The sequence below is a fragment of the Mus caroli genome, chromosome 18 (assembly GCF_900094665.2).
Source record: "Mus caroli chromosome 18, CAROLI_EIJ_v1.1, whole genome shotgun sequence".
NCBI classification, from domain to species: Eukaryota; Metazoa; Chordata; class Mammalia; order Rodentia; family Muridae; genus Mus; species Mus caroli.
The window spans coordinates 1721089-1746581 of record NC_034587.1 but is presented as its reverse complement, the minus strand read 5'-3'; the positions used below and the strand labels follow the sequence as shown (position 1 = coordinate 1746581).

At 45.1% G+C, this 25493-nt stretch overlaps 1 protein-coding gene across 16 annotated transcripts in view; it reads right to left on the bottom strand.

The window, feature by feature from the left end:
* The window catches only part of Svil (supervillin), a 199800-nt gene that overhangs the window by 43737 nt on the left and 130570 nt on the right, over positions 1 to 25493 (bottom strand). For 6 of the 16 annotated variants that reach the window (XM_029472009.1, XM_029472012.1, XM_029472010.1 and 3 more), the window contains 11 exons: positions 23955 to 24564; positions 18651 to 18734; positions 15903 to 16772; positions 15305 to 15469; positions 14637 to 14671; positions 14040 to 14101; positions 13437 to 13576; positions 12192 to 12287; positions 10385 to 10628; positions 9334 to 9910; positions 8430 to 8649 (listed from right to left, as the gene is read on the bottom strand). In XM_029472009.1, the coding sequence (XP_029327869.1) occupies positions 8430 to 8649; positions 9334 to 9910; positions 10385 to 10628; positions 12192 to 12287; positions 13437 to 13576; positions 14040 to 14101; positions 14637 to 14671; positions 15305 to 15469; positions 15903 to 16772; positions 18651 to 18734; positions 23955 to 24564 (3103 nt within the window). The remainder of the gene's footprint in view (positions 1 to 8429; positions 8650 to 9333; positions 9911 to 10384; positions 10629 to 12191; positions 12288 to 13436; positions 13577 to 14039; positions 14102 to 14636; positions 14672 to 15304; positions 15470 to 15902; positions 16773 to 18650; positions 18735 to 23954; positions 24565 to 25493) is intronic. The other 10 variants (XM_029472020.1, XM_029472021.1, XM_029472022.1 and 7 more) reach the window with 6 other exon arrangements.

Sequence of the window (25493 nt, the reverse complement as noted above, 5' to 3'; positions counted from 1 at the left end):
ATTGTGATAAAAACTACATGGTACTGGTACAGTGACAGACAAGTAGATCAATGGAATAGAATTGAAGACCCAGAAATGAACCCACACAACTATGGTCACTTGATCTTTGACAAAGGAGCTAAAACCATCCAGTGGAAAGAAGACATTTTCAACAAATGGTGCTGGCTCAACTGGCGGTTATCATGTAGAAGAATGTGAATTGATCCATTCTTATCTCTTTGTACAAAGCTCAAGTCTAAGTGGATCAAGAACCTCCACATAAAACCAGAGACAATGAAACTCATAGAGGAGAAAGTGGGGAAAAGCCTCGAAGATATGGGCACAGGGGAAAAAATTCTTGAACAGAACAGCAATGGCTTGTGCTGTAAGATCCAGAATCAACAAATGGAACTTCATAAAACTGCAAAGCTTCTATAAGGCAAAGGACACTGTCAATAAGAAAAAATGGGAACCAACAGATTTGGGAAAAGATCATTACCAATCTTAAATCCAATAGGAGGCTAATATCCAATATATATAAAGAACTCAAGAATTTGGACTCCAGAAAACCAAACAACCCTATTAAAAAAGGGGTACAGAGCTAAACAAAGAATTCTCAATGGAGGAATATCGAATGGCTGAGAAGCACCTAAAGAAATGTTCAGCATCCTTAGTTATGAGGGAAATGCAAATCAAAACAACCCTGAGATTCCACCTCACACCAGTCAGAATGGCTACGATCAATAATTCAGGTGACAGCAGATGCTGGTGAGGATGTGGAGAAAGAGGAACACTCCTCCATTGCTGGTGGGATTATAAGCAGGTGCCATCACTCTGGAAATCAGTTTGGCGGTTCCTCAGAAAATTGGACACAGTTCTACCAGAAGATCCTGGGCTTATACCCAGAAGATGTTCCAAATTGTAATAAAGACACATGCTCCACTATGTTCATAGCAGCCTTATTTATAATAGCAAGAAGCTGGCAAGAGCACAGATGTCCTTCAACAGAAGAATGGATACAGAAAATGTGGTACCTTTACACAATGGAGTACTACTCAGCTATTAAAAACAATGAATTCATGAAATTCTTAAACAAATGGATGAATCTGGAGGATATCATCCTAAGTGAGGTAACCCAATCACAAAAGAACACACATGATTTGTACTCACTGTTAAGTGGATATTAGCCCAGAAGCTCAGAATACCCAAGATACAATTTGCAAAACAGATGAAGCTCAAGAAGAAGGAAGACGAAAGTGTGGATACTTTGATCCTTCTTAGAAAGGGGAACAAAATACTCATGGAAGGAGTTACAGAGACAGTTCGGAGTAGGGACAGAAGGAAGGACCATCTAGAGACTGCCCCACCTGGAGATCCATCCCATAAACAATCATCAAACCAGATACACTATTGCAGATGCCAACAAGAGCTTGCTGACAGGAGCCTGATATAGCCGTTTCCTAAGAGGCTCTGCCAGTGCCTGACTAATACAGAAGTGGATGCTCACAGTCATCTGTTAGATGGAGCACAGGGTCCCAATGAAGGAGCTAGAGAAAGTACCCAAGGAGTCAAAGGGGTTTGTAGCCCCCTAGGAGGAACAACATATGAACTAACCAGCAACCCCAGAGCTCCCTGGAACTAAACTACCAATCAAAGAAAACACATGGTGGGACATGTGGCTCTATCTGCATATGTAGCGGAGGATGGCCTAGTCAGTCATCAACGGGAGGAGAGGCCCTTGGTCCTGTGAAGGCTCTATGACTCAGTATAGGGGAATGCCAGGACCAGGAATGGGAGTGGGTATGTTGGGGAGCAGGGGGAGGGGGAAGAGGATAGGGGATTTTTGGAGGGGAAACTAGGAAAGGGGATAGCATTTGAAATGTAAATAAAGAAAATAACTAATAAAAATAAACCCCTTGAAGAATAGGAAAGAGTAACAGGGGAGGTCACCTTACTCATATGTGGAATGTCTCAATGAAACGATACTTCATACAGTAAGTATACCAATAAAAACACAAAGACACAGCATCTTGGCATCCACTTCAAGCAAAGGTAAATGATGACGAATCACTGCTCTCCTCTAAGCTCTGTCTTTCCTTCTAGATTATTTTTCTCTTTACCTTGCATCCTAACACAAAAACTACTTTCTAAAGATACTCTTTGAAAAATTATTAGTTCAACTTTCTCCAAGGGAAAAAAAATATAGCAAAAAAGAAATCTCATTAAGGGACAGTGTTAGGAACACATTTTAGGTGAGGCACCGCTGCACTTTATCTAAAGCTGCTTGCCCATTTGGTTCTGTCTGAGCAGACATCTTGCAGAACAAGAGGCTATTTTAGACAGCGTGCTGTCATAAAGGAAAACATCTCAGCCATTTAAGTTCAACAGGGTGGGAGAGACAAACGGAGAAGGCCTAGGAGATTCACTGAGGCTGGTGTTCAAACAACTTAAAGGCTGGGGGGGGGGTGTGGAGTAAAGAATTGAGGTCATGAAACCTCACTCCCTTGTGCTTTCTGACAGGCCATGCCTGTGACCACATACATGACCCAAAACAGTGACTGACAAGCAGCCAATCAGCTGCAGTCTGGGTTTGGATACTGTTGTGGTTGGACATAAAATGCCCCAGCAGGCTCCTGTGTTTGAACACTTGGCCCTAGACTGGTCCTGCTATGCCAGAAGCTCTTGTTGTCATAGATGGTGCTTCCATCTGCTGTGTGTCTCCACCATAGTGGCCCTATCCCCCAGTCTGACCAATCCTCCTTGCCTAGTTTGTCATGCGTGACCTGAACATGAGGCTATTCAAGGCCCTGAGTGCTAGATTTCCTGATTCTATCCAATATCTGAACTGTAGGCAGGGTGCCTTACACTCTGTGATAAAAGTTTATCCAATCATTTGATAGTAGTTCTTGGATAGAATCCAGGGTCTCAATCATTCTTTGCACATATCCTACTGCTAGACTCCATATGATAAGAGTTTTGTTAAGAAAATAAGGACCACGTTCTATGATAAACAAGAATCCATTATATTTACAAATGTATGTATTCATTATCATATTTTATACTTTGGACACCACTCTCAAATAATGTGCAGCTTTCAAGAGCTTCCTGAACGATGCATAACTTTGCACTTGGCATCTATCTTCTCTTTACTCTCTACCTTCTTTTCTATTTTCTCAGTACTATGTGGCAGCACATTAAGACCATAAAGGCCCATTCTATAAATGTGTATGAGCTGCCTTATCAATCTAATATCTAGTGCAGGGTCACACAGCTCAGATACCATCTAATCTTGACTTCTATAGTTCTCCAATGCTAAAATGGCTGCTGCATGTATTTGAAGACAAAATCTGGATTCCTTCACATGTTTTAATTTCAATTTTTATTGAAATAATAATTACTATTATTTATTATATTGTAATTACTTTGAATGTGCCCATTTTATTGCAATAAGAAAAGGAATCTCAAAAAATCAAATTATTTAGCAAAATAACCATGACCAGTCTTCCAGCTGATGAGTGTGCCAGGCTTTCATATCTGAACAGGGTATGTCCAAGCCATAAACAGAAGGAGGCAGCTACGCCACTACCACTCACCCTGCAAACTGCCCTCAAAACCAGCTGCTCTCTCATGTTACCTTTGACTCAGAGCAGGTATTTTTGGATGGAGGAGTCCTTCACCTCCATCAGACTGGATTTACAGAATGCAAACCCTTACTCTCAGGAGCAGAGACTGTTACAGACAGTGCAAGGGCTTCTCCACAAAAACATTGCATCCCCTGGGGCTGCTCAAGCAAGTTGTGGAATGTAGAATCACTCTGTCATCTTCTTTACACTCCACTGATGTGCAAAGACCTCACTAAGAAACTGTATGTTTCTTTCTCATCATCCAGATAAGAATGCAGATGCAGACCGGTCAAGGTCCCACTGAGCATGTTAGTGGGAGGGGGGATGTGATTCCAAAGTACCAGGCCTTTCCTCCCATGAGCAGCTGAGCTGGGCACACACACAGTGCCTACCTCTGTCAGGAAAAGCAGAACTTTCCAACTTTCTGGTAATGCTCTCCCAGCCCTGCCAGGATAGCGTCCACAGAGCTATTCCAGTCTAAAGCCCTGAAAATGTTGCTTCTCAATATGTTGGTTCCTTCCAAAGGCACCACAGTACACAAACGCTATGGGAGGAATGGTTTCAGTTGAGCGCCATGGTAATTGCCCCAGCCCTCCTTTACACAGCACACATGATGAGGGACTTCATAACAGTACACAGTGACTGGATGTATTATCCCATCCGTTCTGATTTCCTGTTTGGTGCCCAGCAAGCTGTGGAGGGCAGCAGACCTTTTGAGTCTTGTTCTCTGCTCTGGTGGTCTCATAGCCCTTCACCACCACGGCAGAGGGCGAAGGTCTGGTTTAACACATGACACAAATTGCCATTGTGCAGTGCCAACAATTGCCAGCGATTTTCAACATTTGCGAAGTCTAAGGGCTATTTGCGGGTCGTGACGTGGAGTGCTCCAGCATCTGCTTAGGTGGAGGCTCCATACCCAGTGGGCGGCATAGGATTAGCTTGCTAATACATTGGCCCAGGGCCAATGTGACATGTGCTTACCAGGCTTTGCCACAGCTCCTGATCTTCAGCAGGAATTCTGGCTTGAGAGCCTGCTGGATGAGGACAAGTTTTTCCAGGCTCATAACAGTCAGGGCTGGGTCAAGCAAGGGACAGGCAGACCATGTGCCTCTAATATCAACTAAGGTACTTGTATTTCCTCTTTAGACTTTTCAGAGAAACAGAAACACCGTGGATTTAGGCTGAGCAGCACTGGTGATTGACTACATGGATCATGGTCTTGCTAACAAGAGAGCCAGAAGAGTTAATATTGATAATAAGCTTTTTGTCTGCATTTATTTTTATCTGGTGCTGAAGACCAAACCTGGGACTTGTACATCCAAGCATTAGCTCTGTGCCAAGTCCTGACTCTGGCCTCTAGTTATGCTTTCTTTTTCTTCTCCTTTCTCTCCTCTTCTGATGTTATGCAGTGTGTGTGTAAGTGTGTATGTGTGTATGTGTACATATGTGTGTATATATGTACACATGCCCTGAGATCTTCCTGTCTTGTTTCACTTGCAAACACTGGGGTCACAGATGTCTGCCCTGTGCCAGCTTCTATGTTCATGCCAGGGATTCTAACTCAGTTCCTTAAGCTTGGGCAGCAAGCACTTACATTCTGAGCAATCTACCCGACTACTTGCTTTTTATTTATTTGAATTTCTCTGGTGCTGAAGATTGAGGCTGGAACCTAGTAAATGCTAAGCATGAACTCTACATAGAGCCAGGCCCCAGCCCTTCCTGTCTATTGAGTGGAGCAGTACAATATGCTGCTTCTTACACACATGTTAACTGTCATCGTGATGGTGTCCTGAGCAGAACTTCAGGGGAAGGAGAGATACTTAAAACGATTAATGCCTTTTTCTTGAGAAAGAGTTTATACTCTGGACTCTGGATCAGTAATGAAAGAGCTGCCTCTCTGGTTTGTTTGGGAACAGATGTTTCCCCTGGAGTCAATCCTTGAGAGTTGGTGGGACCACTAGGGGTTAGCCTCCCTCAGTAGATGAATCAATTCCCTGGAGGATTCAGGATTTAATGGCACTTTGGGGAGGTGGTAGACATTTCTAGAGGTGGGGCCTACTGGGAGAAAGTAGTCCCTGGAAACACTAGCCCTTTCCTTTTGGCTCTCTACTTCCTGGGTTCCCAGAAGCATCAGAGCTAGCCAACTGGGAACTGAAGACTCGAGACAGCGAACATAAATCTCTTCTCCTTCAAACCAATCTTCCTAGGTAGCTGTCAAAGGGAGGAAAGGTCTGACTGAGCTGATCAGATCTTCCTCCATGTTCTAAACTGGCGGGAGACCCTCTACCTGAGATGGCATTTTCAAGAACATGGAACTGAAGTATATTCTTTTGCTTTCCAAATTACACAATACCAGATACTCTTTGTAGCACCAGGAATGGAGAGGCTGAATCAGGGACAAATAAATAAAGATAATTAAAGGTGGGACTTCTCTCTATTCCTACACCAATTTGAGAACTCACGGGTAGCTGAAATCTTCCAGCTCAAAGTCAGAGCAGGAGTCTTCTGGGGAGACGTGGAGACAGGCTGTGTAGGACACAGAGGAGCAATGAAGGGGCATGTACACAGGGACCCTTGTTAATCCCTAAGGCAGATCTCTGCCTCTCTCCACCCTCTCCAAAAGGGGTGGATTCTCCAATATTTACAGGAGCTGGCTCAGTCTGTAGAGCCCTCAGGGAAAGGGCAGATCTTCTTGCTTTTTGGTCATCTTCTCCCAGAGTGGAGTGTGGCAGATGAGTCAAAGTCAGTGGAGATAGGATTGTGACTGGAAAGGCCCAATAGACTTCCCAGGCTTCCATTTCTAACTTACAGAATTTTAATGCCTTTTTAAAATTGTTCCTAAAAGGGGGGTCCTGTGTTCTCAAATCTTTCAGAGAGTGATAAAATGGTGGCTTTGTTAATCCACTAGGAAGAGAATTCCGATTTGCATTCGGGTTGATGCTCTAGATATTGTAGTAGTTTTTCTCACTGCTGTAACAAAATTACCCAACAGAAGCAACTTAAAGGAGTTTAAGAGTTGCCATGGTCATAGTGTCTCTTCACAGCAAGAGAAACTCTTACTAGGACACCTTCTTTGGCAAGTTGAGGCAGTCAGAATTGCTGAGCTAAGTATGGTCTGGAAGACTTAGAAGTTTATATGCCATTCAGGAAAGAAAAGAAAAGCCCAAATAAGTGTTTGAATAACACCCCTTCCTCTCACTCGATCAAGCTTCACACTCAATGAAGAGAAGGGTTAGAGTCCCCACTTAAGGAACCTTCTCTCATGAATGGTAAAGATAGATGCATTTCCAGTGACAGACACACGAAAGTACCATCAAGGCACAAGCGAAGGTCATGGGTGACCCATTTCCTATCAACATACTTTATGATAGCCAACATAATTGCTGAACAAAGGGACCATGGCCTTTTAAAAAGCCCAAGACCAGTGAAATGGGGTAGCTGACTATTTTGCAAGCATTCCTGCCAGGGTTCAGAGTAGATTTGGAATCTCTCTGAGAGGTTTTGCCTCCAGGTAAGAACAGCTGCATACTGCCTGCATCCCTGTATTTGGACTCCCTTTCAGGTAGTTCACAGAAGTCCCCACAAAGCCTGTTTAAAACACTGTGCTTGCTGGGTGTGGTGGCGTATGTGTTTAATCCCAGCATTTGGGAGGCAGAGGCAGGCTTGAGGCAAGACTGGTCTACAACATGAGTTCTAGGACAGTCAGGGCTACACAGGGAAACCCTGTCTTCAAAAAAAAAAAAAAAAAAAAAACAAAAAACCAAAAAAACCCAAAACAACAACAACAAAAAAGCTGTGCTCCAACAGAAGAGTTTCCCCTCAGGGCATATAACTCAAAGAAAGATCCAGATACACTAGAGTTTACTGAAAATAAGCAAGTGAATCATGAAATCCCACAGCTACTGTTTAATGAAAATTTCAGGCCAGAGCTGCAGCTCAGTGGTAAAGTGCTTGCCTAGCAGGTACAAAATTCTAGGTGAACTCACCAGCGTAGGAGGGAGGGAGGGGGAGGGAAGGAAGAGGAGGGGAAAGAGGGAGGAAGGAAGGGGAGAGATGGGAGAGGGAGGGGAGGGGAGGGGAGGAAGTTAGAAAATAATTAAGAGAGGGAGGGAGGAGGAAGAGAAGGAAGGAAGGATGGAGGAAGGGGGAGTGAGTGAGGGAGGGGAGAAGGAAGGAAGGAAAAAGGAAGGGAGAGAGGGAGGGGGGGTGGAAAGAAAATTTCTAAAAGTTCAAAACAATCATTCATCTTTGGCTGGAAAGATGGCTCAACATGCCTAGACCCACAACCTGAGCTCCATCCCAGGAACCACATCCTGGAAAAAAGAAGTGATTTCTGCAAGTTGTCCATTGACTTCCACACATATTTTATGGCACATGTATATATGAGTACAAACACACACACACACACACATACACACACATACTCTCGCACACACATCCAAATAAATAAGCGTAATAAAAATTTAGAAAAGGGCAATTCATCTTATTTCCTATACTATACACAAACAGATTCTAATCTCTAAGGCACAGATCCTCTGTGTGAACTTTTCTATCTTTAGCCTATATTTATTTTACCCAGAATATCAGAAGGTGATTGTACCTGCAGTTTGAATCACATGTTTCTGCAAGAGAAGGAGCCTAGATCAGAGACCATAGACAAGCAAGGTGTCTCTGTTCCTCCATCCTCTCTGTCTGGATTGGACTTTGCTAAACGAGGTGTATCCCGTGTTCACATGCTCGGCTTCCCAGGGTTGTTTTAGCATGACAGCATAGCCCAGCATGTTGGCATCCCTCCACAATATGCCTGCCAATCACCAGAGGTCTTACCTTTCTTTGATTGACATGGTTTTGCTGGGTGAATCCAGGAAACTGTCGCCTCCTGGCACCTTGACCTCTCCAGAAGCAAACATGGCACAAGGATTCTTGAAGAGCTTCTCTGCTAGTTGCTCAGAGGACTCCTGCTGCTTCCAGGCCCCTGGGGTCGCCATCTGAACAGAGGATTTCCTGGCAGCCACCTCCGTCTGCTCGGAAGCAGTTTCTCCAAACTCTGAGAATGAGAGCCAGTGAGCATCAGTCCCCAGGCAAGCATCTTCTCAGCCTGCACAGAGTCAGGCTGTGGGCACATGGGGGGTTACCCAGGCCACTGTAGCACAAGCCACTGAGAGAAAGCTAGCCTGAGTCAGCTGTGCTGCCAGTGGGCTTACTTCTCTTAAACAGCACATCTTCATTTCTAGTGAGCTGAACTCAACCCAAGCTCGTCTCAACTGACATTCGATCAATGTGTGTCAATGCAAGCAGGCCAGTCTCTAATGCAGACAGTATATAAACTGTATGATCAGGATGCATGGCGAGTCTGGGAACCACACAGGTTCAAGTCCTTATTCTCCGTGCTTACTGGGTGCAGGACTTTTGGGCTATCAACTTGCCCAGGAGCTCAGAAGGCTATTGTGTGAGTTAATGTCACCAGTCACCCGAAACCCTTATCAGAGGGTGTGAAGAATTGCAGACACTTTTGCTGTCATTAACTCTATTAGTTCGCTGGCTGTCAGACTCAGAGGAACAGAGGTCTGGGGAAAGGACCATGATTCACTGACCTTCTGATCGGATCGATTCTAGTGATAACCTGTCTCTAGATGTAGTTAGCCAGAAACAACAAGAACATGTGCAAGAAGTCTGCAGAAAGACTGGAGAAAGACTACAGAAAGCCTGGGAGTTAGCTGCAGGACCTTACCTTTCAGTGAGAACTTCCTCATGACAGTCTCCACATCTGTGCTCTCCTCTGAGGCCTGCTTATCCTTCAGGTCTAGATTCTCTTGCAAACTGCTTTTAGCAGTGGAAAATTCCTTCAGCTCATCACCACGGTGTGCAGCAGAAGGGTTGCCTAGCTCTAAGCTTCCCCTCCTTAGGGCGACGTGCTCAGGCTCCTTCTGGCCATCACCCTCCCTGACTCTGCCAAGGATGGGGTAGGAGGGCTCCACTTCCTCCTCGAAGGCTCCTCGTGTTTGAACGCCACTGTCTTCTGCAGCCACAGTCAGAGCATTCTTGCTTTCTGTCTTTCCAGACTCCCCCGGCATTCCTTTGCTCCCACTGTGCTCTACCAAAGGCCGCCACGCTTGTGGTTTCAGAATGCTTCTGACTGGAGAGTCTGAGTTTTCCGCAGGAGGAGACTTGTAGTCAGTGGCACTTGTATTATTGTCAACAGATAGCTTCCGAAGGTCCCCTGCATATGTGGGAGCAACCGCAGAGGCCATAATAGAAACAGAGGTGTTCACAGTGGGAGAGAAGGAGATGAGTTTCCCACTCTGCACCTGGAGGGACACAGTTTAGAAGCATCATCACCTGAGGGACTGGCACGGGTGGGAGTAATGCACCTGCAGTATGGCCTCCTGTCACGTCTTACTAGAAAACACAGAACACATCGCAAACAAACCTTCTGGGCAGGCAGCTTGCCCCTGCTTTTATAATCAGCCACAGTGGACTCATTCCAAGCAGGTTATGAACAACAGAGGAAACAGCAAACGTGGGTCTGTTTCTTCCTTAGAGGTGGGAAGATGAAGCCACTTAGAGGCTCACCTGCTGACCCTGTCCTGTACCATGAACCCAAGAGCAATACAGCTGTTGTATTGCTGTATTCAAAGAACACACACACATATACACACACAATACACACAGCATACACACAAAGCAAACACACATATACAACACATACCACACTCACACACCACACACATTCCCTACACACACACATACACTACACACATTCCCTACACACACACACTCACCTGCTCCACCTCTCCAAGAGTGACCGGCTGAGTCTGATACCTTGCATTCATCCTCCTCTGCCGCACATCTATTCTGTTTCGGGTGGAAATGGCTTTGGAGACTGGCTGGGACAATTTGTTAAACAAGGCCAATTTCTCTGCTAAGCTCAGAGTGGAGGAATCAGGTTCGCCTGGCTCGGCAGACTCTCTGCCCTCATTTGCCTGGTCCCTGGCTAAAGCCTTTTGGTGAGCAGATGCTTGTAACCTAGAAGCAAAGAAGGAGAAGTCAACCATACGAAGAAAAACAAATAAATGCCTACCGCCAATTTATATATTAACTTTCTTAAAAATGTCGTGTATTTTGTAAGGGGCTCATTTTCCCTACTGGATTTGGGTGAGAAGCAGGCAGCTGTTAAGTTACTAAACAAGACAGTGAGTAGCAGAGCCAGCATAGGACACCAGCACCATCAGACAGTCAGACATTTAGCTCTGAATCCTATCTATAAAGGGAATCTCCTGTTGAAGGAGCTGGGGCCAGCCTAATCTACCTTCCTAGAGAGAAATCCTGGATGGTTCCTATCACAGGGACTGAAGGTAAAGGCAGAAGGTCATTCCCTGCTTCAGTCATCCTCTGTAGATGCCGCTCGGGAGGGTTTGAATAGTTAGGAACAATATGGTCTCCCGTCAGTGACAAAGTCAGAAAAGCAGCTTTTTCTCTGTCAAAGTGTGGTTTAAACACACTTTGCTCCCAGGTTTCTGCCAATTTCCAAAGTTACTTAAATGTAATCCTCTGTAACTTGAAAGGTGAAGAAAAATCTCAGGTGATTAAACATCTCCCAATCCCAGCAGGGACTGTGGGGGCCATGGTAGCACAGCTCTGGATGGGTATGTGCAGAGCACCAGAAAATAATAACATCAGTAATAATAATGATAATGATAATAGCTTCCACTGTGAGGGAGAGGAGGAGGCTCCAGGCCAGGAGGGCAGCATGATTCTCCAAGACAACACTGTCTGTGCCTTGGGCAACTTTGTTGTAAGAAGGATTCTCTGTCTTCGTTCTTATTAATCACTGTGCCTTCCACAGGCAGTCCCAGACAGGCAGTGTTTGTGTCCAGACGTCATGAGGACAAGTGAGAAAGCATGGACGTCTGAAGATGTGAGACGTCCAGGGAGGACAAAAAAAAAATCTTTCTCAAACCAGCCCCGCTTCTGGATGAGGCTGGTTTACTCTAGCTCTGTCATGGAACATCTCAAGTCTTATTTTTAGCTCTTGTGTTTTGGCTTATCACAGTTAAGACAAAGTGGGTATTTATATAGTTATGAACACAATTTTAAAACACCGAATCCTTTAATTTCTACAGCCAATCCTAAAATCTAAAGGCATTGTCTTCTCTCTCCAAATTAGCAAACACAAGTACTTGGTTTTGCTCTAGATTTGTGTGTATACATATTTAAAAATAACTAGATCTTGCCAACATTTCAATTTTATGTTAATGCTCCCTTTTAAAATTAGTCTTTGCCTGTTAGTGTTTTAGATGAAAAATAAAGTCTTTGAGAAATGACATTTTTATGTTAAAAAAGATATATACGTGAGTTAGTACAATCTTAGTTAGTGCCAACACAGGAAGCAGGCAGATGGATCTATCTTTCTCACACAGTCATGAAGTTAATGTTACCTTGCACTATGACAGGACATCAAACACCCCAGGGACACTCACTGAACTGACTTGTTTGTCAGACAAAGGAAAGGCATTCAAGGCTTCCAGATGCACCTGCTGCCCAGCACCGTGGCACTGGGCGCTACGTGCAGCTATGTGTGTCCAGTACCTGGCAGGCTGCACAGTGCTTCTAGCTACAGTGGGGCTAGGAAGTCTTGCCGTTACAGGGTGGGTGACCCCAGAACACGAAGCAGGGAGAGGTTCACTTTAAAAGCAATGGCCAAAGGAGGAGCATTCATGAGGAGAGAGAAGAAAAGAAGCATTAAAGAAGGTAGAGCTGTAAATCTGGAAAGGCAAAAGTCAAATATTTTACCAAAAATATTTGCTAAACACTTTGAGGGGAAATGAATCGCAAAAGAACGTTGGAAAGCGACACAGATGGAAGGAATGGGAGGCATGGGCCGCCCAGAGTAAACGGACAAGCAGAGGAGTAAGCTGGAAGAAAAGCCGGCTTAGAACAGACAACCTCATTTTAAGAAGTCATTTAAAAAGCAAGTATCAACCACAGCTGGCCAAAAGAGTCCATCCACGGTTCAGAGCCAACCCAAGACATTATTCTGTAAACAAATGGCTATGCTATGTGTCATGGGTAAATGCACAGATGGACTCATCTACACACACATCAGGAAAGCAAGGCTCTAAGGCTGGGATGTAGCTCAGTGGTAAAGCATTGTCCAGAGTGCACAGGGTCGGGGAACGCCATGAAGGCTGATGACCTCACAACAGGCTCCAATAGCAAACCTGCAGGCAGAGGTTCTTAGGGATGTCACCACTCCACAGAAATGATTTAAAAACTAATACACACTCTCAATTGACTGGATCAGCTAACTGTGAATGGCCCAGTCAAGGGAATCTCGGATACTAGCACACTGCCCCAGTGCAGGCCTCCTGTTGTCTGGAAAGTGTCCAACTGCCAATTCATTTTTAGACACTTTGGCAATGATTTAAAAACAAGATGAATGATTATCTCTTAGAGGTATGTACTAAAATATTTAAGGAGGAAATGGCCATGGTGTGGCTGAAGATAACGCACGTGGAGAAGGGCAGCCTAGAGACTGACCTCCATTGAAGCTGAGGCTCATTATTGTTAGTCTACTTTCATGTTTCATATTTTCATTGTGAAAGATAAAACACAGGGGTAAAGACACTTCAGATGTATGCCTACGACCTGAAGCAGGTACATCCCATCACTGTTTAATGGCAGGAAACCAAACCAAACCAAACCAAAAGTAAGTATGAAATATACGCCTCTCTATGGCTTCTAGCTAAAGTGCCTCAGTCTTATAGAAAATTCTTGAATATCCTTTTAAAAATGAGGGCACAGGCCAGGCTAAGAACTCCCCCAGAGACGCACGTAGCTGCAATGACCACTTCCTCCGTGGTGATGGGCTGTGTGTGTGAACGGTCCTGCAGGCGACGCAGCCTCTGTTCCACAGCAGCATTTCTCGAATGTCTCTTTGGGACAGTGTGTTCATCAAAGGATTTCTCCATTTCCTGCAGTTAGAAAACATTGTGAGATCAGATGAATTCAAAGAAAAAACTGGGGTAACAAAGTGTCTACAGCTTTCCTGGAGGATTTATAGGAAGGGACAGCAGTGAGAGGCCACAAGAAGGAACACTTCTGGGTGGCCAAACCAAGTCACCACAGGTTCTGCAGCATGGTGTGAGAATGCCAATTGACGTTCCGAGGTAAAGGCTTGCTTGGTCCCAGCTCGATGCTCATACAGTAGAACTGCTGAGTAGTGTGCCAGGATAAACTTTTTCATTTTTAAAAAAAGGTGATAATCTCAGGTATTCTGTTACAGTAAAGGGACACTGCCTAACCCAGCTTGGGAAGAGAACAACAGGTACTCTAGGTGAGGAAACCCGGAGGCTCCTGCAACTGTGTGAGGTACCAGAGCCCGGGGTATCTTTCTCAGTAGGAGTTAGGGTTTCTAAACCATTTGGCACACCTTACCCTGAAAAGCAGCCTCTTGGCAGCAACACTCAGCTTGGCCCGTTCATCCACCTTTTCTTCATCTGTAAAAGCCATGAAATAAAAACTGAACTCCAATGGAAAGCATTGGTCATCTCTGAAAGGATTTTCAAGACTAACCTGGACATCCCTTGAATCCAAGAGGAGAGGAACTGACACCATAATTGGGATGGCTCCCCTCCAGGAGCCCATTAGTAGTACTAATTCCCATTGCAATTCAAACCAAACTGTCCAGACGGTGATGTTTATTGACTAGTCTGTATAAGAGAATGTAAGAATGGGTCCTAGGAGCGGACGCCTTGCTGAACGATGGTGCACTGGTCACCAGTAATACCTTTTTTTTTAAGTCAAAACAGCTGTTCCATGTTGTTCACTGAACAAGCCTCCTAATTTCAATCAAAGCTAAGGGCAGCCTTACCTGAGCATTTCAGCTAGGGTTCACAGCAAGGCAATTTGAAAGAAAGCAAGAAACTGATGGGCTCCAGGTTTCCTCACCCACAAAGCCCTACATCTTAGGTCCAGATTAAATTTAATGTGGACAAAATGTAAAAGAATAAAAAAAGAAAAGGAGATACTCGCCCTCGACCACTGGTATTTCTGAACCAGAAGGGTACCTAGGAAAGACAGGGACAGAAAATGACCATGATTAGTGGTGGACATACAAGCTACACATAAAACATCATGCAAGTGAACCATCTTAAAGATTTAGAGACACACAGGCGTGAGCTCTGGCTGGAATTACCAAGCAACAGTTAGCTGACGCTGTGGAGCATGCACACACAACCCCAGCCTGGTGCACACCTTGTGGAAAAAAGGTAGTATCAACAAGAAGTTATTACATGGGGGCTGTGGACATACTGCTGAAGAACATTATAATTTCTATAATTTGCATATGATGACGTCATAGAAAAATGTAAATTTTAGAAGTAAGCTGTTTCTAAGATGAGTCCAAAATTCCTTATGCTTAGTAGCAGATGCTTGATTCAGACAGAAGCTTAAGGGGAGCATAAAGGTCTAAAAGCGCTGAGAAGTGTTTCTTCTCACCTCATCTGTGGGCAGCTTAAAACCAGAAGGCGATATGAGATAGAAAAGCAACATTCGTTGGAAATACATTTTATTAGTAAAAGAAGTTATCCTTGTAGCTGAGATGGAATAATTCTAGAATCCTATGCAAATACCATCAGGCCCTCCAGGGTAGTGAGAACTCCTGTGTTTGGACTGCTAAAAGTAGACACACACATGCCTACCTATCCGACTCCTTTCGCTCTGCTGAGGTTATAGGTTGAGTTCTAAATCGCTCAGAAGTTTTTCTACTTTCACCAGGAGAAAGATAGCGTCTTGGTTTCCGAGACCCTCTCTCTCGTTCCATGGGCAAGCCAATTCCTTCAGCTGACCTCTCAACCCGGGATTGGCTTTTAGGACCACAAGGCATCGAGTGCAATACAAGGAAAGGGAGGGGGAGAAAAAAGGAGGAATGGGAGAGAGAGTGGTGGGGGAGGGAGGGGAAGAGGGAGGGAAGAGAGAGAGAGAGAGAGAGAGAGAGAGAGAGAGAGAGAGAGAGAGGAGAGAGAGGAAAGGTTTATGTATCTCAGTGAGTCAAGACAGTGATCGGTTCTACATGCTGCTTCCATGCACCATCTGCATGTGGAACATTCTAGAGACCCACTCCTCCAGATCCCCATTAGTAGGCAGAAGCAGAATGGTAGTATGTGAGCCATTTCCTGTTCACTCTGCCCTGCACACACTTGTGAGCTAAGCCTACAGGACACACCAAGGTGGAGATGTGAATTGTCTGCCAAGGGCGTGCAAGTGACATATCAAAAGGACGCTGGGAACATCACCTACAGTTCAGGTTTCTTGCTGGCTCGGGCTGACTCCATAAATATGTTTCGGAGCTGGGCGACGGAGACTCTGGTGTCCAGCACGCTGGCTTCTGCACCAGGTCCTTCTGCCCTGGAACTCTGCAGCTCCAGCTCCTGGCTTGGGGCTTCATCCTTGTGTCTGGGGACCTGGAGCTGAGGGGGACCTGTGTAATCCGACAGAGAGCGGACCAGAACCTTGCGCTTCTTTGGAGATGCCTCCTTTGTGTGACCGGTCAATGTGGCATCTTGGGAAACAGGACCACTCTGAACATACAGGAGCATTTCACTCCGGCCAGTTCTCTGAGTGGGCAGGTGTTGAACTTGCCGCTCCCTCTCAGATTCTGCATCGATGGAGCAAATGATGGCCTTGTCTAAGTCTTTATTACCAGAGGGGTCTTTGTGGCCTCTCACAAGCCTGTCATCTTCTGAGGTCACCAGTGATTTGGGGCTCCTCTCCAGAGGTTCTGAGGAGAGCAAATCTTCTGCTTTTGACTCACAAATATGGAGTACTGGAGCATCCCTTGAACCACCTTCTAGAATCTTTAAGGTGGTAGATTTTATAACTTTTGGGGTGGCTGACCCCACCCAGCTGAATTCAGATGTGCTTTCTGGGGTATCCATGGTCACCAGCTTGATGGCATGAACAGGGTCAGTTGGCAGAACACCACTCTGGCTTGGCTGCAATGAGCTCACTGCTTTGCTGGTGACCCTATCAAAGGTGGAACTTTCTGACTGGATAGGCAGGAAATGTGCTGGTGCTGGCTGCTGTCTCCTCTGAGTTAAGGACTCTGAGGTGAGTTCAGGGCTGCTGCGAGCACTCTCCTCTTTCACCAATTTTTCTCTAACTTTAACTCTTAAGAAAGAAATGGGATTTATGTTGCAAGTTGCAATAATCACTGGAGGAAAGTAAGCATGCATAGACCACAGATAGCATTGGAATCAATGCAGAGCGCACGTGAGAAAACACACTTGGGCACAGAACACAGACACCTAGTACCTGCCAAATTTGCATCCATATTCTAGCGTGGTCCAAAAGTTCCATCCCCTGGAAACCTCAGAGTTACACGCTGTCCTGAGGGAGAATGGGCTTTTCCCAGTGAAACACCTAGCAGGCCCAGGAAGCTTCATTCATAAATACCACTGTGAGCATCAGGGTGAAGGATGCTGCCATGTCACTGGCCATCAGATATGCAGACATTTGTGGTTATTTATGCTTTCTCTTGAGCTAACATCACCTTTATAAAGCACTGAGCACACACAGGCTTTAGACGCTCAGCTGACTACATCATCTGATCCCAAAACAGAACTAGCTTGGATGTCTTTAATCAAAGCCACACCACCATGAGAGTGTTAGGAAGAAGTATTTGTTAAGAGAATTGTGAGCCCTTATCCCCCCATCCTCCCCCGACCCCCATTGCTGCTGCATCCTAATTAAAAAGCAACCTAAGGAGGAACTGTTAGCTGTTGTTTCTAATTTTTAAGTATTTGACAGCAAAACTGAAAAGGTGTCAAAAGCTGCAGACTCTTCCCATGTTCACAGAAGCCCAGAAGCATTGCTGGGGGCCCTACCTGCCTTCCCAGCCCAGGGCTTCACTTTTAGAGGAAACAATGGGCTTTGGGGGACTGTGCTGCCTGGCATGTGTGAGGTCTTGTATTTGGTCCCCACCATACTGAAAGGACCAGTATCACAAAGTAACGAAGCTTTTGCGGAGCATATGTGCTCCTACTTAGCAAAGATGACACATTCATCAGTATTAGCACTTTTTGAAATGTCACTCTGTGCTTTATGAAAGGGAAAACCATCTGACCTGAGGTGGTTGCTGACCAGGTACAACCTTCAAAAAGTACACAGAGCTCTTGGGATAGAACAAGAGATTAACGGGAAAATGTAAAACTTTCCTTTCACTTAGATGAGTGAGCAAAAGTGACTGTTTATAATGTACACATTTTAAATTGTCTTGCTTAGGCCTCCTTTGACCTACTAAATTCATAAAACATGCTCTGCTTTCAAATAGAGAGCATTGTTAGTAGACTTCCCTGAGGAAACACCAAAGACACACATAAAGGTAGTTAGTGTGAGTGTTTGGGAAAAAAAAGCACTCTAGGCTGTAGCTTTCTGAGACTAGGCAGCACTGGAGGGCGCCTTCAGAAGACAGAGCTGCAGTTAAGCCTGCCCCACCCCCCATGGAATGTGTGGCCCTCATCTGAGGAGATCTCAAGAGAACAAAGTCAGTGTCAGAAACTCAATACATGGGACCTTTGTCTGGTCAGTGACTTGTTCATTCTTAATTCTTCCTCCTTTCTCCGTCATGAAATGATTGGAGTTTTTGTCTGCTATTAGGCCACATGCCCTAAATTTAACTATTGGAACTTAGCTACTGGGTTAGAAACAAGAAAATTAAAACTGATGCAGAAAAGGAATCTGGGCAGGGTAGGGTGGCCCCAGAGGAGGTGCTCGTTACTGCCCCCTGTTGGCAGTTCTATAGAGAGTTGGTGAGAAAGTGAGCAAGCAAGGAAGTGTGTTAAGTTAAAGACAAATGAACCAGGAAGGGGAATATCAGCGTGGGAAGGGCAATCTGGGAACACGATTAAGAAGCAGCTTATTTTGAACACATGATTTTCAGAGGTGTTGCAAAGAGGAGCACGACTGTTAGTTAAGTGTGGTAGAGCAGAAGAGGTGATGGGAGGAGAGGAGGGGAGCATCGGCCACACACGTCCAACCTGGATGTACCTGGAAGGCCAGTTGATAAGGGAAGGTGTATCGCCTTCAGAGTCTCTCTGCAGAAACCACTCATGTGTGGGCTTCCCTGTACTACTGTGCACAAGAAGCAAAGGTTTAGCACATTGCTATAAAAATGGATATGCCTGTACCCTCATCATCTTCCCATAAGCAAACCCCAAAGATTGCTTTTAGAAAGAGATAGTCAAGCTGGCTGTTGGGAAGATAGTAAGTACATGGTGCGTTTAGAGTTTGCATTTACTTATTGCAAGGTTTTGGTCATTTGGCTCACTACAAAAAGCAAGTAGTGAAAATAAATAAATCTAAAGCCACTAGAGAAAATGGGTTTTAGTCACTGAAATAAGAGTGGCTGTAGTCATACTCTGTTTACACTTACAGGAAGTTGGAGTTAAAATAGAAGGAAACTTAACTTTAAGTTCCATTGAGACACATGGGTAAAGAGACAAATGTAAAAAGTGTCCATAAAAAATACACACCAAAGGAAGGAAGTAAATAAAGAGAAGCTTGGCCCAGTGAATCTTTGTCTGTTACACAGTTCCCTTTTATCTTTTCGTATCAGTTACAAATGTCAGCTTGTAACCTGTGTCACTCAGACAAATGTCTCATTCCTACAAAGCACAACATTAAAGACTCTGAGAGGCAGCACAGGTACGAGCCTCGCATCTCCCAAGACATCTGGCTCTTAACTCAGTCAAACAAAGTGCAAAATGGAATGTCTCACTATCATTAAAAAGGAGATACTTTTGATAAAATTTATAGGCAAGGGAAACCTGTAAAGGTAAAGGAGCTACAGGAGGAATAACTACCCTACCACAGACCATATGTTCTTATTAAGGATTTACAGAGAAAACATAGGAAGCCTGTCCTGAATCCACACAATAGTCAGGGATGAACCTGAATGGCTGTTACTCCTGCCTCAGCCTCCCGAGTCTTAGAATTACAGGTATGAGGTGTCACTGCACAAACAGGAAGTGGTAGTTCACAAATGTGGGTTTCATGTGCACTATCTAAGCACTCTACCAACTGATTGGCCAGCGGAGAACTGTATTCCCAGGAAGTAGAACTCCCTCCCCATCTGTAGCTGGTCAGAGCTACCCAGTGGAACCTTGTCCCAAAAGTAAAAAGGAAACAACCACAGCCTTGTGACAGCAAAGTCCCATGCAGCTCCGATTACAGGAGGGTGGGGTTCTCTCACCTCACTTAGTTTAGCTAACTGATGAGAGTTACCTGTGTGGGAGACTGCTTCTGTGCACACAAGTGTGACTACAGCAGTGGCCACACTCCTAGACACATGCACACATCAGCTACTCTACATTACAGGCTGACATTTCAGAAAACATATTCATATTGAAGTCAGTGGAACTGGTGCTTGTCAGTAAGGACAGAATTAAATGAAAAACAGAAAGACAATGAGTGAACCACTTATTAGCAGTATAATGGCAGAAGATCCCTTTTTGGAGAATGGATGTGAGATCTGCTTGCCATGCTCCACCCTGGTGTCCACAGGACATGGTAGCTGCTGCGCAGAGCTAATGGGAGTCAAGGCAGAATGAATGCCAGGCAGTACACTTTGCTGCAGACATCTGCACGGGACAACCACAACCACGAGGACCTGAGGGCTAGAGACTGCTTCAGGACTCAAAGCTCTCGTGAGGAAAGAGATGAGCAGACAGTGAGGCAGGAGTGCCCACGTGCAGTCTCTGCTCTACCCTCCTGGACCAGTTTATGTTGTCTTTTCATCTCTGAATAAGGCAACCAATAGGGCAGACACAAGCTCACACTCAGGCTGATGCTGTGTGTGTGTGTGTGTGTGCGTGTGTGTGCGTGTGCACACGTATCTGTCTGGGCATGTGTGATCTGATATATGTTCACTGAGCTCCTAGTATATACGGAATTCAAAGCTTCAAAGCTGGATTAGTTCTGAGAAGTAACAAAGACACCAGTCAGGCTACCAAACTCTGGCACTGAGGTAAGAGAGATATGTCCATAATCCTAGGACTGCAGAGGCAGAGATGGGTAGATTTCTGCAAGTTCTGCAGGCCAGCCTTGTCTACATAGGGAGTATCAGGTCAGCCAGGGCTACATAGTGTTACCATATCTCAGGGAGGGGGGTATGATTTATTTGTGTGCAGATGCTCAAGATGAGCACTGATTGGGTCATAAGCCACAAAGGCAGCTCTCCTAAGGTCAAGTCTTTACTGTCAGGTTCAAGCACTAAGGGAGCCAGCATTTTGGAGATGCAGAGCTGGAGAGGAGCTGAAGTACAGTGAGAAAGAGCTAATGAACAAGGCTTTTCTAGGGCAAGTCTGCTCAGAATAGGGTGTCAAATTGAATTTCATGCTTCTCCCTTTAGTCACATGACACATTGAGAATGGGGTAACAGGTGATGCTCAGGGACACAGAAGTTGGGGACCCCGGGGAGAGAGTTTCTGCATTTCTTCACATAGAATAACATTATTTCTCAATAAGGAAATAAAAGTTGGATAAAGCATTGTAGAGACTTTGGGATTCTGGACCTTGGTAGGAGCAGGTGTTCATATTTTTAAAAGGCTGAATAATCCACATGTTGATAATAATACAGTGTTACTGGTTAAAAAGCATTGGCACTTTTGCTTCCACATTCACACTTGCTGAATTCACAAGCAACAGTTCATCTCAGGAACAGCTTTCTTCAGAAGATGCACGGGATGGCTGGGCCTGACTTGCAGCCCCCTATTTCTTAGATGTGTACTCTTCATTTCCTTCCCAATAAAATGTGGATCAATCCTGGGCATGCTACAGCATCTATCCCTCTATCCAACACGGCATTCACAAGCCTTCTCCATCATTTTATGGAATACTAGATAATTCCAAAACAAGTGTAGTACATAGGGCAATGTAGCCCGAAAGCTGTTATTTCACCAGTAATATTTCAAGGTAGAAGGAAGTGATATCAAAGTTATCACATGAAAAACAGAGATTAGATTTTTCATTTTCATAGATGGATATACTTTTTCTAAGTAAGTATCTTTGCTCTCTATAGAAAACATCTGGGGGTGGGAGTAGCTGTCGAGTCTGCGCAACAGGTAAAGGTGCTTGCCACCAAACTTGCTGACCTGAGTCTGATCTCCAGGCCCCAGATTCTGGAAGGAGAGAACAGATTTCTACAAGGTGTCCTTTGGCCATCACAAGCACAACATACATCACACTCCAAACACACATGTCCCATATATGCATATGCAAAATAAATAAATAAAATGTAATAAAACCCACAAGTGAGGATGCTTCAATCTCACTTGGGAGGGAGAAGAAAGCAATCACCAGGGGCAAAGGCAGGGAGGGACACGGATGGGAGAGGGGAGGGGAGAGGGGAAAAGAGGAACATGATCAGGTATTGGGGGGAACAGCAGTGAAGTTCTGGGGTCCAGAAGAATGAAAGGAGATAGGTAACCTTGGGAAGTAGGAGGTGGGGGGACCCTCCAGAATGTACCAGAGATCTGGGAGGTAAGAGACTCTCAGGACTCAAAGGGAGGAACCTTAGGTAAAATGCCCAACAGTGGGGAGAGGGAACTTGTAGAGTCCACCTCCAGTAGAAAGGTAGGATATCAAGTGAAAGATGGAGTTGTCATCCCAAAGTCAAAAACTCTCACCCAGAATTGTTCCTGTCTGAAAGAACTGCAGGGACAAAAATGGAGAAGAAACTGAGGGAAAGGAGGTCCACTGAGTGGCCTAAATTAGGATCCATCTCAAGGGGAGGCTCCAAGACCTGACACTATCTCTGATGCTATGATGTGCTTACAGACAGTCTAGCATGGCTGCCCTCTGAGAGGCTCAAGAAGCAGCTGACTGACACAGATGCAGATACTTATACCCAACGAATGAACTGAAGTTGGGGATGCCTGTGGTTCAATTAGAGAAAGGCTGGGAAGAAGTTGTGGAGGAGGGTGACCCCATAGGGATACTAGCAGTATCAATTAACCTGGATCCCAAGATCTCTCAGACACTGGGCCACCAACCAGGCAGCATACACCAGCTGGCATGAGGCCTCCCGACACATATACAGTAGAGGACTGCCTGGTCTGGCCTCAGTGAGAGAAGACACACCTAACCTTTAAGAGATTTGAGGCCCAGGGAGTACGGATGCCTGGCAAGGTGGGGTGGGGTGGGGGCATCTTCTTTGAGACAGGGGAGGAGGAATGCGATAAGGAAATGTCAGAGGACAGGCTGGGAGGGGGATAATGACTGGACTGTAAAAAAAGATTAAAGATAATTAAAAAAATAATAAAATAAAAATACGTACAGGATTTCCTTTTATAGAAATAGCTACACTATAGCCCACACGTTTCCTATGAAATGTGTGCTTCTAGACAAGATGCTGTTCCCCAAAATATGTGAGAATGGCTCTCTCTGTTTCTCAGTGTCATGTTCTCCAGGCTTAACACCAAACAAAGGTCCTCAAATTCCTTCAGAGGCTGGCATCTAAGCATCTGAGCCTGGATGACCCAGTACTTGGTGACAGACAGCCATTGGTCTTATTAAACTTCAGCACCTAAAATGTTTCCCTCGGGTTCATTGTGGCCATGTAAACTGGAGTAGATGTTTACCATCATGTTCCAGCAAAACTAATAAGAAGATGCTCCCAACATGTACTTAGAATGAATACAATGAGTGTATGTTCACATATGTGTGTGTATACATATGTACATATATCTGTGTATCACATACAATTATCCCCCCAGAATAAATTTACTTGACTCTAGGTTTTCAGCCCTTCTCACTTCACCCACAAAACTGTTGCTTTTTTGATTGAAAGGGTATTTAGGAATCTACCCAGACATCCAGTCTTACATTTTAAGCCAGGTATTTAAGTAAACAATGTTTTAACATGGATAGGAATTTTTTCAACTTAAATATAGAAACAAACACACAGTCTCTTCTGTCATCTGACTTCTGGGCTTGTTGTTTGGCTGGTCCATTTTCCAGGCCTTTTTGTCAGTTGTGGTTCTCCTTACTGCAGACATATTTATGTAGCAATGCCTTACTAAAAATATTTTTTATCACTTAGACTCTGCCCTATAAACAGAGACCCCCCTCCCTCTTGTTGGGTCAGAAATGCAGGAAGAATCCTGCACGAGGGTTTCTGTGCTTAGTTGAAAAGAAGGCACTGACAGGGAAGGGGAAGGTAGAGGAAGTGGGGACTGCTTCTAGCTCTTACAGAATCTGTCTGGATACTACAGAAACTACAAAGTATCTGTGCAGTGAGGAGACCTAGGGGCATTTGTGATCACCAAGGAAGAACAAGTGTTCAATGCTTACCTGGCTCGGGCCTCTGTGGGCAGTGGTGAGTCACTGGGGTGGTTTGGGGAGGTTGGCTGTTGCAGTGGTGAGCTGGGTATCTGCTTAGGGGACCTAGGCACTTCGGGGAAGGAAATGCTTCGCTCAGAAAAGAAGGCAGAGGAGCCGTCTTCTCCTAGTGGGGGATCTTGGACTCTTCTCTGGTTCTCCACATTGAGCAGCTGCTCCTGGTCAGACATGTTGCTTCCCAGCGGGGTACAGTCCTGGGACGACACCAAGCTGGTCCTGGGCCCTGACTCTGTCCTGGAGTGCCGGGCATTGGCATCCTGGCTCTGTTCTTCTTGCTTGTCACTTTTTCCTCGTCTCTCAGTCACATCTGGGTCCTTCCGAGACTTGGCATATCGAGACAAGTATTCGGAGTCAGCTTCTGGGTCCAGGGTCAGCCCGTACTTTTCGGCCAGCTGCCGCCTCCTCTCTGCTTTGTATCTTGCGATCCTTTCCGCTTTGGACTCCAGACTGTGGGTGTCCATGGAGCCCGAACTATGGATGCCTGAGGTTTCTATGCAGTATTTAGAAGGAGTTTGCTTTTCTAAGGAGGACCCAGGAGTGTCTTCCTCTTCTTTGGATCGCCCTACAAAAAGACCACAAGATAAAACAGAGGAGGCCAAGCACAGTCATGTGTACCAACGCAGAGTCTGCCACCCTGCGGAGCAACTCAGAGGCCCCAGTAACTAGGCTGTCATCTGCCCCATACACTCCCCGGGCACAGCCTCTATTCCCAGTAACTAGGCTGTCATCTGCCCCATACACTCCCCGGGCACAGCCTCTATTCCCAGTAACTAGGCTGTCATCTGCCCCATACACTCTCCGGGCACAGCCTCTATTCCCCTTTATTTTTATGTTTTGTTTTTGAGTTTACTATTTTACACGAGGCCAAAGGGCAAGTTCAGATTCTTCTAGAAAACATAGCAGATACGGGAACTTCTGTGCTTTTTTTTTAAGAGATGGGCTGTAGCTTCATAGTGCTCAACATGGCAATTGCTTCATATGTAGCTTCATAGTGCTCAACATGGCAATTGCTTCATATGTAGCTTCATAGTGCTCAACATGGCAATTGCTCTCACAGATGTGGCTTTGACCAGTTCCCCACACACATGTACACACATCAAAAAATGTTTAATTATTTGAGAACATTTGAGACCCTTAAGTCACTTGCTAGGCTATAAAATCAATTTCTACACTGCTCTAAGAAATACTGACTTGTTCTTCATTTGGAGATTTCTTCAGCTGTTTCTTTTAAGTCCACTTGTATGAAATACATGCCTATGTTTACAAGTTTCCAACGACTTCTTTTGAATTATAACAAGATTAACCAGAATTTCCTTTTGAGGTTGGAATGAAATGGAAAGAGGAATCCGTCCTTTCCTCTCCTCCTGACGAGCTCAAGCCTTAGTGTAAATAATCTTGGCTGTGCACGCCTACAGCACCAGCACATGGCTGAAGCAGGAGGATGGCTGTGCACGCCTACAGCACCAGCACATGGCTGAAGCAGGAGGATGG